The sequence below is a fragment of the Cariama cristata genome, unplaced genomic scaffold (genome assembly GCF_000690535.1).
Source record: "Cariama cristata isolate BGI_N322 unplaced genomic scaffold, ASM69053v1 scaffold45684, whole genome shotgun sequence".
NCBI classification, from domain to species: domain Eukaryota; kingdom Metazoa; phylum Chordata; class Aves; order Cariamiformes; family Cariamidae; genus Cariama; species Cariama cristata.
The window spans coordinates 1622-15206 of NW_009612120.1; the positions used below are offsets into that span (position 1 = coordinate 1622).

Consider the following 13585-nt stretch of genomic DNA (forward strand, 5'->3'; position numbering starts at 1 on the left):
CTTTTGGCTGCTGCTGAAATGTCGAGGGCTGAAATTAATGATCAGCCTGAACTGGAAGATGCCAAATTCTTTGATATGTCTTAACTCAGTGGTGGAGAAAACTGTAGTCAGTTCAGGCTTTATTGAAAGATCAGTGCAGTGCAGGAGAGAGAGTGATGAACTGGACTTGCGGCTTACATGACCAATATGTCTTGCTCTGAACAGATCCTCATAACAGTTTCCTTAACTATTGCTTTGCTGTTTCTTTCAGATGTAAATCTTGAATACAGTTTAACTGATGAGTATTGCAGACATCATTTCCTGGTGGGGATGCTTCTCAGAGAAGCCTCTGTTGCCTTGCAGGACAACTACGATATCAGATATACAGCCATCTCAGTCTTAAAAAATCTCTTGATAAAGCATGCCTTCGACAACAGATACCAACACAAGGTCAGGCATATTTTGTTGGCTTTTAAACCTAATGTTCTTGAATTTTATGAAAAAACATTTCAGAGTTTTAGATCTTGCATGGTGCACCAATGGTAGTCTCATTACTTTTTAGGGAACTGTTGTAAGTAACTGATAGTTATGGTATAACAGTAATAGCTCTGAGAAATTATCTAGGAACACAAACAATACAGTCAGATAACTGCAGCGCTCTTATTCATGCTGTGTATTTAGAAAATTGCAGCCCAGAAAGCCAACTGTATCCTGGGCTGCATCCCAAGCAGCGTGACCAGCAGGCCAAGGGAGGGGATTCTCCCCCTCTACTCCGCTCTGGTGAGACCCCCCCTCCGCAGTACTGCCTTCAGCTCTGGGGTCCTCAGCACAAGAAGGACATGGACCTGTTGGAGCGAGTCCAGAGGAGGCCACGAAGATGATCCGAGGGCTGGAGCACCTCTCCTATGAAGACAGGCTGGGAGAGTTGGGGTTGTTCAGCCTGGAGAAGAGAAGGTTCGGGGGAGACCTTAGAGCAGCCTTCCAGTACCTAAAGGGGCCTACAAGAAAGCTGGGGAGGGACTTTTTACAAGGGCCTGTAGTGATAGGACAAGGGGCAATGGCTTTAAACTGGAAGAGAGAGGATTTAGATTAGATATTAGGAAGAAACTTTTCCCTGTGAGGGTGGTGAGGCAGTGGCAGAGGTTGCCCAGAGAAGTTGTGGATGAGTGTTTTCAAGGCCAGGTTGAATGGGGCTTTGAGCAACCTGGTCTGGTGGAAGGTGTCCCTGCCCATGGCAAGGGGTTGGAACTAGATGGTCTTGAAGGTCCCTTCCAACCAAACCATTCTATGATTCTATAATAAAGCCCTGAGCCATAAAGGAACTTGAGAGGCTGTTCAACAAAATTAAGCAACATCAATGTTCTTCTGGTCTTGAGTTTAAATTAATATCCTGCATTAATATACTATAATTAGGAAACAGGACTGATCTCTGTTACAAGTCAGGTGCGTGTTTTACTAATCAGTGAATCAGAGGAGAGGATCTGTGGATTCTTATGAGATGCTGGGTTTCTGCTGGGTAGCTTTAAGCTAACTTTGGTCAGAGGTTCAGCGTGTGGTATTGTTGAAACAGCCTGGAGATGGGCTTGTTTTCTTTCTTGATGCTGCACCCTGCTGACCCGTATATCCTTGAAAGTGCCCAGCTGCCTGTGCAGACGCTTCCTGTCCTTGCTCTGGGCTGAAAACATGCCTCTGCTAGAATTTAGCTCCTCAAATTGCTTCTAGTGTGCTGCATTCCTGAGTTTTATTTGGGAGTGTGGATAGTCTCCTGGGCATGAAGGGTGGGAGAAGTGACCCGAATGTGCCCAGGGCTCCTGCGCTCTGCCTGGTCCCAGAGCCAGCTTCTCTCCTCTCCCTTCTTTCTCTGTTTGGAAGGGCTGAGCGGGAGGTGGGTTTGCTTTTCTGTGCCGTGAAGATCCGTGGTGACTTGCACAGCCTAGAAACAAAAACTGCAGCCCATGGTAGTTGGCAAGACTTGATTTTTGAGGAGAGATTTGCCAGCTCTCTGCCAAGACTGGGTCAGAGACAGGCTGTTTCTGCTCTTCTGGGTGCCTGAAAATCCTCACACTAATTCAGGAGCTGTTTACCCCCTCGAGGTGCAGCACTCTCCCTGCCTCCTTAAAAACACCACCTGTCTTAAAGTTGTCCCACTGGAGTTTTGTACATGTGTTGTGCTCCAGCTGCGTGACCAGGAAACTGCCTGGAGCCAGGGTGAGATGCTCACCTGGTGTCCCGAGACACCAAAGCAAAAAATCGTGGCACGGGCAGGACAGGCTGAGCGTGGCAGGGTCTGTTGCTGCAGTCTCACTCCAGCCAAGGAAACCCCAGCTCCGTCAATGGCTGAGAGAGGGTTTTCTCAACCCATGGGCATTTTCAATATTTCTTTTATCTTTTGTGATACTGAATCAGAAGAAAAAATTGGATTCTTCTAGTAGTCAAAATGTGCCATTCAATTCACAAGCCTTAAATTTCTGGGTTTTTAACATTTCTGTCAAGTCCAGAATAATAAATTTTTAACAAAAAAGAATTTGATGTAAAAGAGCCCTGCATTTAGAAAACGTCAACCAGACCATTTTTGATCTGTGTCACTTAATCCAAATTAATCTGTTCCTACAAACTGTTTAACTGGAAGGCAAGGAGCAAATGTTTTTATTTCATTACTCCTGGGCGTTGCACTTGAAAATCAAGCTATGCGAGTGAAGTGCCAGCTAAAGAGTTAGGAAATCTGGGATTTAGTTTGTCACACATCCTGTATGACTGGGAATGTTTTTCAGCCCCCAAAATCCTTGAGTGTCCCAAGCTTGAAGCTAGAAGCGTAATACCTACCTGACAGCTCTGGAAGTGGAGATGAGAAGCCAACCCAACCCGTGTCCTCAGACACCATATACAATGTGTGGAAAAAAAAAATTATATATATATGTATATGTGTTCTGGCTCAAGAGACTCCCTGTTTCACTCCATTGAAAGCCTGGGCTCTCACCTACATTTTTCTCCCTGTCTTTTTCCAGAACCAGCAGGCCAAAATAGCCCAGCTCTACCTGCCGCTGTTTGGGCTGCTCCTGGAGAACCTCCAGCGAGTGGCCAGCCGCGAGGCTCTCTACTCCTGCGCAGCCGCCTCCAGCCCCGTGAGTAAAGCCCAGCGATGCCTCTTTGCCCTCCTCCTCGGTCCTCCTTTCCCCACACACCCCCGTGCAACTTCCACTGCCTGCAGCCAGGCTTGGCTTTAGAAAGAAGTGTGTTTTTCTTCTCCCCACAGCCCTGTAATATGCTTGTTTCTTTTCATTTGGCTTCTCTTTTGACTTTGTTCTGTCTGTAGCGCTGGGTACAATGTCTTTGCCTTTTTGTTTGCTATTGTTTAACGTGTTTCTTTACAGTATGCATAGTGCCGTGAGGTAAGGTACGTCCCTCCAAGTGCAATGAGTTGCAACAGGGCTCAGCCTCAGACTCCAGCAGCTCTTCTGGGCAGTTGCCTGTCTGCCTGAGGGTTGTGTGTGATTCCCAGGCAGGCTTAGCCTTGCAGACTAGGCTTTCCTCCTTGTTTGGGGCAAAACAGCAACAACAAAAACATATTTGAGAAAAACAATTCAAAATTTCAACTCAAATGATGAAAAACAAAAGGGAAAAAACTGCTATGACTTTAGGATGTTCTGCTATTCTTTGTACTCCTCCCCAAGTCATTTATATCCTTGTTATGGAAGTAGATTATTTTTCATCTGCGTTTTAAAAGCTGCTCTAATTTGCCTTTTTTTATTTTATTATTCTCTTCTATAAGAGATTAGGTATTATATTCCTTTGGTCACAAAAAAAAACTTGTATTGCTTTACAGGCATCCAGGGATGAATTCATGTGCAGTTTTGCATCTCCCTCAAATAGATCCAGCCTGATTGCAGACAAAGATCCAGGTAAATTAATTTTTCAAAACTTTAACTTTCCCATTTATTTTGAACGTAACTATTACCAGGCCCCAAAACGCGTTACCCAAAACCTGAAATAGTCATCTGCCAAAAGATCTCTCAAAGTTTGTGTGCTTTTGCCTGGACATGGTGTCACCCCAACTGACCTTTCCAGATTAATCAGCTTTTGACATGGGAGCTTTGTGAAGCCCAATCTGTGCTGTCCAAATCTCATCCTCCACTCACTGTCCATGATATGCTGAGGAGTGCCAGTGCAAAGGGGTTAATTGTGGGGTTTGGGTTTTTTTCCAGCTTGCGGAGCAGCACTTCCAAACGGGCATGCAATAAAGCGAGAAGACTCAAAAGGATCCCTGAACTCGGAGGGGGCAACCAGTTCCCCGGATCAGAGTGAAAATGTAACGTATCTGGGGTTAGAAAGAACAGTGCTCACTGCACCAGTCTGTGGGCTACATCAAATAAGAGGAAGGGAAAAGGAGTTCCCCATGGTAATGCTTTCAAAAGCCAGCTTATAAATATCTCTGTTTGGAAACAAACAGATTCATGTTTAACAGAGGAGGTCAGACTCGCGGGTCTGGTATGTTTTCTCTCTTCAGACATCTCTGAGCTAAAAATATAACTGTTGACAAATTGCTTATCAAAGATGAAAGGCAAAATCCACGGGGAAAATCTCTGCTCCCATGGTGCATTTATCCATACTCATGCATGCTCCCTGTGCATGGATGGGTCCAAGCCTGGCCAGTGCCCAGTGCATGGTGCTGGGAACTGGTTTCCACACACAGCTGGGAGGCAAAGCACCATGATGTGAGATTGCCAGTGACTGCTGACTTAAGAGAAGATGAGGTGTTTGTAGGAAAATCAGCACAGGCTAATAACCACAGCCCCAAACTTGCAGAAGGTGACCGTGGTCACACCACAAAGAGCTCTGACCCTACTATTCAGACAGGGTGTACTCTCCTTGTTGGCAGATTGCATGCATGGAAATCAGGTATTTGTGCAAACCAGCCCCTGGTTTTCCTCAAGGCGCTTTCTGGATGTCTTGGGTTGGCATGAATCATTGATGCATCTTGAAAAACTTTGGCCCTTACAACAAGCAAGGCAAAGATTATCTGGGCTCCTGCTGGCTGTGTCCTGACGTGCTTAGGAGAGGTGGGGCCTTTCAAGCCCTCCCACATGAATCACGAAGCTACAAGACCAAGTATAGCCAAACACTTGACTATCAAACTGTTCATACTCAGCAAAGCTCTGAGCATATGCTCCAACCCTGCTGGCGAGGTTTGCAGAAAGCATTATCTCTTGCAGCTCAGCTCTTCCCCATAGCTAGACATCCTCTTTTGTGTCCTTGAAAGTAAGTTTTTCAGCATCATTGAAAATAGCTTTTTTTTGTTGGGGAATGCAATATCCGCAAAACCGTGTAAAAGCAATGCCATGTGGAGGAGCACAGCTTTAACGCTGCTCTACAGAGGCAGACACGTTCCTTATCACTGGTTCCCCTGGAGTGAGTTGTGTGCTGACGTGATAGTTTAGCATGGTCAACAGCAAAGTTCTGGCTATAGCACTGTGTCTCCAACTCTAAACTGAATGCTTAATTCCCTTTTATTATGACTCATATCCACAGCTTGTCCCAGAATAAACAACAAATAAGATTTGTGGATCACTGTCCAAACATGTGAGGCGCAGCTTTAAGAGAAGTGTCCTGCACCCATTTGTCAGAGGATACAGCTAGGGCAAGCACAGAGATTGCAAAAAAAGTTGGAAATGCTTTAGAAGTAGTGTTTTCCACCGCACAATGCCCAAGCCTTTCCCACACAGATGGATTCACTAGGAGGAAAAACAAAAGACACTTCCAAAAATCAGGGCGGGGAGAAAAAGTTCTTTTCTTAAGCTGAAATTTCCTGGGTTTTTAATAACTGACGTTTTGTTTTGAAGTGAACGTTCTTTAACAGAAAGTTAGATTCTTGCTTAAACTGTGACAGCTGATGAACCATTTTGTTTGACAAGAAATGACTTCAGAAATGTCTGGGAGGTTAGACGCTGCAGAGAGCAGGGGAAGTGAAAGCAGGGCTGCCATGCGTTTTGCTGGATAAGCCATCATTCTCTGCCCAGACATATTTTTTTTCTGGGCAGAGAAGCATTTGGCCATGTGTCCTGGATTTCCAGGCTGCTCATCAGTGGATGGGGAGCATCCCCAAAGGATGAGATGTCTCCAAAGCATGGTACTGTGCGGATGCACATGTAAGGGGAACAGGAGGAATGCTGGCACATCTGGTATGTGTTGTGTTTGCTGTGCCCATGCTGCATGGCATCTGGCCCCGTGCTCCACTCGGGCACAGCCCAGGCACCCAGGGCCACTGGCCTCCACATCACATCTGTGTCCCATTAGATCCGCAGAAGCTCCACGAGGAGCAGCATGTCGCAGTGCAGCCGCCTGGACCAATTTGAGATCCGGACACTCCTGATGTGCTACCTCTACATTGTGAAGATGATCTCTGAAGGTTGGTGGCTCTTGTTCACTGAGGCAGCCAGAAAGACAAGAGACCATCACAGGTAGTTTTGGTCCCCCTTTAATTTTTTTTAAATCTCAGTGCACTGTTTTTTCTTTCAGATACTCTTTTAGCTTACTGGAACAAATTCTCCCCCCAAGAGCTGATCAATGTCCTTGTGCTTCTGGAGTGAGTATCATGAGGCTGCAATACAAACACTGTGCCTTTGTGCGGGCAGCGTTGGCCAAGAAGAAGACATGAGTGCGGTGTGCTTTGGAGGGTGCAGCACTGGAGGTGTCTGGCCAGGTTGTAATGAAATGCCTTTCCTCCATCTGAGGAGAAACCGGGTTATATCGAGGGAGCAGAGTGAAGTGTCAGTGTCCTGTGCTCGGTCCGGGCTGTGCAGAGGGTGTTCCACCACACATGGGCGAGCAGAGCTCACGGCACAGCCTCCCACTGTAAGCGGTACAACCTCCGCTTTGCAGCGAGTTTGGTGGAACAGATGAGCAAGGAGACAGGAATGTGCCATAGGGTTTGGAAACTGAGGGTGTGAGGTCAAGTGACTTGTAAATACAGACCCAAACCCTCATGTACAGAGGAGTGTGTTTGTAGACAAGGACACGGTAGATTTTAAATGTTCTGGATTGTACTTGATCTGCAGGGTCTGTAGCAGATACCTATTTTCTTTTCATTCTAGGGTGTGTTTATTTCACTTCAGATACGTGGGGAAGAGAAATATTGCCAGGTACTGTATTCTTCCATCTGGGGCCAGGGTGGGGGAGGCACCCCTGTACTCCCTGCCGCAGCCGAGGCAGGAAGGGAGCGTGCACACCCACGCTGGGCAAACCCAAGCAGGCAGGAAGCCTGTGGACCTGGGACTCTGCTCAGCACCATGCTGTGAGCAGAGTCCCTTCGTCTTAGCACCCTGCCCCTTCCCTCCCCTCCAGCTCCTGCATGAGACCCCCAGACCCAGGCGCTCCTGGCTGCCTACGTAGGTTGGCAGTGTCCCCCACAGTCGGCTGCAGGTGAGACACGAGTCACGGCTGCATCTCTGCTCCCGGAGCAGCAGCACTGCTGTTTCATTAGCTCTGGGGCCACCTGGCACGGGCAAGACCAGGGTAGCCTGGTCAGTCCTGCTGGGATTGTCCAGGATAAACCAGATTAGTACGCTGGAGCGAGGCCAGGTGTCCATGCTGGTGCCTCATGTAATTCTGTAGTGGTGCGGACGCTGCTGCTTTTCCAAACCCACAGTCTTCTCTTCCCCTTGCAGGGTGCATGACGCCTGGTTATCCAAGCACACAGGAGCTGATAGGAAATCCCAGACGATGCCAGCGCTCCGCAGCAGAGCTGGGGGGATGCAGGTGCGGCTCCAGCATCTGGGCAGCTTGGAGACCTCCTTCACTCTCAACCACAGTATGTACAACAGAGCGAGATGGACCGTGGAGTATTAGCCTCCTGAAAACTGCATGTAGCCATTTTCCACTTGCTGCTTGTTTTTTCAGGATATTCAAACTGCAGAATTACAGTGGTTACCGCTCCTCCCTGCAACATTCCTAGATTGGTGGGGGTAACATTTAAGTCAGCCCCTTAAAAATCACCCCTGGGACTGAGGACTTGTGTGGCTTTTTCCTCTCGGCTGTCTTGGCTCAGTTCCTTGGCTGAGTGTGTGTGCAGGTGGTGCCGTGGTTTGGGTAGTGAGCAGGGCAGGCAGGAGAGCTGCCCTGTGCAGAGACCTGGGCCAGGATCTGCTCTAAGCCTCCCCATGTGGGTGAGTTTTGCCCCATTGAAGCACCTTGCCATTTCCCCTCTGTGGATACGACTTGAACACCTCATTCTCTGTCTGGCTTTAAAGACAGTGAGATTAAGGGGAAATACTGACATTGGTTTTCTTGGTTGGCATCAGGCTGAGGCAACTTCTGTGAATGGTGCTGGCAAATTCAGCATCTTGTTATTCTTACCTCATCTCCCAAATCCAGTATCGTGCAAGGGGAGAACCTTATCTATATCAGCATTTAGATCTTGTGGGAGCTGGAGTGTTGAACGCTGTTTCCTCCTGATTTGCTTTCCGTCCACAGATGCAGGCACCTCAGAAGCAGATATTGTGCACCAGGCATTACTGGAGGGCAATATTGCCACCGAAGTATGCCTGACAGTACTGGACACCATCTCTTTTTTCACTCAGAGTTTCAAGGTCAGCATTGAAATCAAAAGTATTGTAGAAAAGTGTGTGTATTTCTGCATGCATGCTGATTTTGGTGATCCATTCTCCTAGAGTGGCGGATTATGGAAGGCTTTACGAAAGCAAATAATTTGCAGCTTGTTTATTTTCCTAAACACTGAGTGTTTCACAGTGTCTCAGAGTAATTATGCACTTAGGCAATCTTGCAATTTCTTCAAAACTGCAAGACCAGAGAAAATTACGTGGATGTTATATCATGAGTGGAGGCATTACAAAAATAGAATAAGAGGAAATTTACATCATATAGAAAGGAGGGACTAGAGGAAAGGGAAATGAAGGTCTAGCATTCTTAGAACAGTCACTGTTTTCTACCATAAATTGCCTAGAAGCAAGGCCCAGATTTCTTTGAATCTCTGTACATGAATGTCTCTGGGGCTGAGGCATTCCAGGTGTGGTTACCAGTTCAAATAGGACCAGTACCACTGGTAGAAGTCTTCTGCTCCATATAGTGATTCATACTCCTGGCAGTCATTATTATGTATGAGAATCAAAGCCCCGGTGGTAAAGAGAACTCCAGGCTGACACCAAAATACTGAAATACTGTTCCAGAAAAGCTCTTCCTTAAAGTGTGGTTGGAGGAATCCTGCATATAGCAATGTGTCTTGCGTAATGTCAAAAGAACAGGTCCAGATTTCAGAGTAGGCACAATGAAGATTTCCTTTTTAGATGGACTGAGCAACAGGAAGAGAAAGGTGATCACATCCTCTGCTTCTGTTACAGAGCAAAAAAGCCATCCTGGTGCATACATTAAATTACTCCTTAAAAGTCTGGCAACAGCAGAAGGATTTAGATGCAAGAGTTAAAACTTGCTTGACTTTCTCAGTTGCCTATTTTTGAATATGGCTGAACCACAAAACAATGTGATTTTCAAACCACAGGATAGACTGGATTCCCTTCCGCTTTAATGGGCTTCTGCTTTACTTTTATGGTTGTATGGTGTCACCGCACGAAAGTGTGCTCTATAGTGCAGTACAAGTGCTGATGCTGTTCTTACTGTCAGAGTACATGAGTTCAGTTAAAAAGTATGGATCCTAAACTTGTCCTGCTACAAGATGTGTATGGGATGTCAAAAGACAAATCTGAGCCAGCCCAAGGATTGCTTGGACTGGCAATGAGATAGGAACTATTGATCTCCTATCGATACGGGGCATCCACATCCTTGCTAGGTGGCCATGATGCACCAGGCTTCCTGCGCAGGGGCTGCAAGGATAACAGCAGGCACAGACAAGATAAATCTGACACCAAACTGTACTAATCTTCTCCAAGTAATTCCATTTTATCATATCTCCAGAAGGCACAAACTGTCAAAACTTTGAGGAGAGAAAGGAAGCATCATGACTTACTACAGCTAGAAATCTATCCAGTGAAAAGATGTGATAGTCTGTGGGGTTTTTTTTTCCTCTCTCTCTCTTTTTTGGGCTGCAAATGAAACACTTGTCCAGACAAATTAAAAAAAATTAAAAAAAAAAGGAAAAAACAGTGTGATAGTTATGTTGGTAACAGCCTGTTTTATTTAAGATAACTCTAGGCAACCGGTGAAAGTTGTACAGATTATTGAGTCAGGTTTTTGGAATTAGTGATGCAAAAGTGATAAAAAATTTTTGTTTCATTCTCTCCTATAAAAATAGCCTCTGACCAACTAGTGTAAGTTTGTACTGGTTGTCACATTTATTTGTTATATTTTTACTGAAGGCCCTGTTCCTTATCTGGCTTAAGAATTGATGTGATTAATTATAGAAAATTATCTCTGTCATTTCCAGGCACAACATTTTTGCAAAATAAATTATCTTGTTGCTTTCCAGACCCAGCTTTTAAGCAACGATGGCCACAATCCACTCATGAAGAAGGTTTTTGATATTCATCTGGCCTTTCTCAAAAATGGGCAGTCAGAAGCAGCTCTTAAGCATGTGTTTGCCTCTCTGAGAGCTTTCATTAGCAAGGTATGTAATACATGACTCCAAAGGTGCAGGAGAATTTATATAGGTATGACAGAAGAGACCAGTACGCTTAAACTCCTGTTAAACTGATATTTTGTGCTGTTTGGAGATGTGTTTTAGAAAACAACTTCTTCACTGTTTTGAAAAACAGCCCTGGTTAAGTTATCTATTTCAACAATCATTTATTATTTGTTGGATATCAGGAAACAGAAGGAGAAATCATGAGGAATTCCCTCACTTGCCTTGGTCACAAAACTGCTGTTAAAGCTTGATATATCTTTGACCGAAAACTACTGCTTCTTGAATCTTTACCCCGAACTGTCAATATTGCTGACAATGCTATTGCTTGAATAATACTTGTGCTGACAATCTGCTCCTCTCCCACTGCGTTTGAAAGAGGGTAGTACTTGCTGAACCTCTTTCTACACTTTTCTGAGTCCTGGTACGCAGCAAGGCTGTTTAATCCCCTGAGCTCAAGCAGCATCAAAGCCGCAGCTGACCACATAACAGCAGTGACTGATGCTATTGCTGACATTTCTCTTCAGGCTTGTCAAAACCTGCCGCTTCTCGTAAGTACATTTTTAAGACCAGATGTACATGCAAACTCCATTCCTTCCAAGCTGCACAGTTAGAATAAAATCAGAATGAATTAAAACCTCTCAAATCACTTGAATGCAGCACTTCATTAATGGGGTAAATCCATGTGGTGTGAGATTGCAGCCAGGCAGAGCACAGTATGTGAATGATATGCAGCAAAGTCTTACCTCCAAAGGAGGTCTTGCAGTAGTTGCCAAGCAAAGTTTGATTAAAGAAAGAGACTGCTAAACTGTTTTTCAAAGGTGGAAAAGGTCTGTGCTACGTACATTTTACTGTAACCCCGCAGCAAAGCTAAGAGCTGGTATGAGTATGTCTAGGCTGAATTTTGGTTTGTCCTAAGCAAACACATGAGAAGTAGAAAATGCAGAAGTCTTGCTAGCTACCTGTCTGGCTCCAGACAGCATGGTCTCCTACAAGACGCTTTTCCACAGGGCTTCTTAAAGCCTGCTAGATTGGCAGCTGGCACTGGCAGGAATCACTCAGGTTTTTCTGCAGGATCCAATACACATTTATTGCTCTACCATTCTTTTCAGTTTTCTGCTTGCCTGTGATCTGCTTAGCCTTGAGATCCATCCTGCTGCAGATCTGCACACACCCCACTCAGACACCATCTCTGCACATCTCTTCCCCTTACTAGTCAAAAGTTTGTTTAGCCAGAAATACTTGTTTTGTGCCTATAGTAAAGAAGAGACCTTCCTTACCTCCCTGGCAAATTTTCTGTGGTTGTTTAAATGTGAAGCCAAACCTGCACACCTGCTCAATTTGATCTCACCATCAGCCTTCAAAACCTGGAGCCCTTCAGAGATTCCACGCTCATTTTCCAAAATGCAGATTACAGCAACACAGGCTGCGTTCTTGGATGCTGCAAGGATGGGCAGTGGGGTCGTGTTTTTGGATTTATGTCAGCCTGAATCCACGCTGAATTTGGCATCGTAGGTCTTCAAAGATATGAAAGATTGATTTCAGTTAATTTCTCATATTTCCCCTATGACAGGACACAGTGTTGCTTCTGTAAAAGCAAGATATGAGCCCAGCAGATGGTATCTATAAGGAAGTGTTTTCTTTGCCAGCTCCATAACCACATGAGTTCCAAACTTCCTTTTACGTCCGGCTTTTCTAAGGCCCAAAGTGACAATAAAAGAGCCGGGAGGGCGGGGGGGAGGTCATTGCATTTCATGACAAGTGCAAGGATGGCAAGTTTTCCTGCAAGTTTATTTTGAAATAGGAAAGCTGCACTGCTTTGTTTTGGGTTGCGTATCACTGTTAACTATAAATTAGCGTGAACTTCAAGAAAACAAAAAGTGAGTTGTACCTTTGACGCAGCTAGAATGGACAATTTGTCATTTTTAGGGCCTTCTGTAGCTAATAATTATAATGAAAAGAATCTCCCTATTATCTAGGGTCACAGCAAATTGCTGCTGGAGGGGAAAAAACTCCTGACATTTATTATGCATCCCAAAATCTATCTTAAAAATATCTTTCTTTCTGAATTAAATCTGTTTACTTGATAGGCAAAAGACTTAAAAAAAAAAAAAAAAAAAAAAAAAAGAAATTTCGCAAGAAAGCAAAGAAGAAACAAGTTCTATAATTGTTTGCACGTTTGGCTTTGGTGTTAGAATGAATCCGACTTGCAAGCATGTGTGCTGGGAATTTGGGAAGAAAGCTGCCTCTCTTTTACCAGCTGGGAAAAAGCAACAAAAGCTAGATTGCTCTTGTTTTATACTCTAGGTTTTCTTAACAAGTAAATCATTCTTTTTAGAGCATTGCTTACAGATAAATACATATATAAATGCTTGGGAATGGTCTTGAAATTAAAGGTTATGAAGGAAAGCATGCACAGAGGAAGGGGCTGAGATAATTTGCCCTGCATTAAAGAGCAGGGCATGTGATGTGCCAGCAGACATGTGGATGTGAGAGTAATGGAAACCCCATGTAGCTGCCTGCTCCATCCCCGTCCTGTCCCTCAATGCGTTGACAGTAGCAGGGCATGTTAGAGACATCACAAATCCCAGGCTCTGAGGGACTAGGGCAGCAGAGCCTTGCTCCTTTCCTGCCACAGCCGATTTGGGAAGCTTTTCCCTGTCTGTTAGCAATTCCCCCCGACCATGTCAAGCTGTGCCGTCCCTCCCCATTAGTGCTGTCAGGATGCAGCATCGTTACAGCCTCCCATGCAGTTGTGAAGGGTACTTGGCGTGTCCTGCCTTCCTCTGTGGCTGCCCTGCCTTCATGTCCCTTTTGTGCTAAGGCCTCTCCAGGAGCTGCTCGCTGCGTTGACTCCTGCTCTGGCCCTTCGTATTAGGGCTGGATCAGAAATGTGCTCCTCCAGCACACGCGGAGTAATCGCCACACGTGCTGTTTCACAGCTCTCCCCAGCTTGTGTTCTCCTGCCAGCTGGCGAGCCGCAGGCAGCACCTGGCCAGGTCTCCAGCAGGCGTACACCCT

At 45.4% G+C, this 13585-nt stretch overlaps 1 protein-coding gene across 1 annotated transcript in view; it reads left to right on the plus strand.

The window, feature by feature from the left end:
• Positions 1 to 250: 250 nt before the first annotated feature.
• The window catches only part of LOC104157033 (dedicator of cytokinesis protein 11-like), a gene marked incomplete at its 5' end in the record, with an annotated part of 30966 nt that continues 17631 nt past the window's right edge, over positions 251 to 13585 (plus strand). The window contains 10 exons of the mRNA XM_009698473.1: positions 251 to 429; positions 2985 to 3101; positions 3803 to 3878; positions 4182 to 4285; positions 6271 to 6382; positions 6493 to 6559; positions 7068 to 7115; positions 7641 to 7783; positions 8446 to 8561; positions 10412 to 10549. Of these exons, the coding sequence (XP_009696775.1) occupies positions 251 to 429; positions 2985 to 3101; positions 3803 to 3878; positions 4182 to 4285; positions 6271 to 6382; positions 6493 to 6559; positions 7068 to 7115; positions 7641 to 7783; positions 8446 to 8561; positions 10412 to 10549 (1100 nt within the window). The remainder of the gene's footprint in view (positions 430 to 2984; positions 3102 to 3802; positions 3879 to 4181; positions 4286 to 6270; positions 6383 to 6492; positions 6560 to 7067; positions 7116 to 7640; positions 7784 to 8445; positions 8562 to 10411; positions 10550 to 13585) is intronic.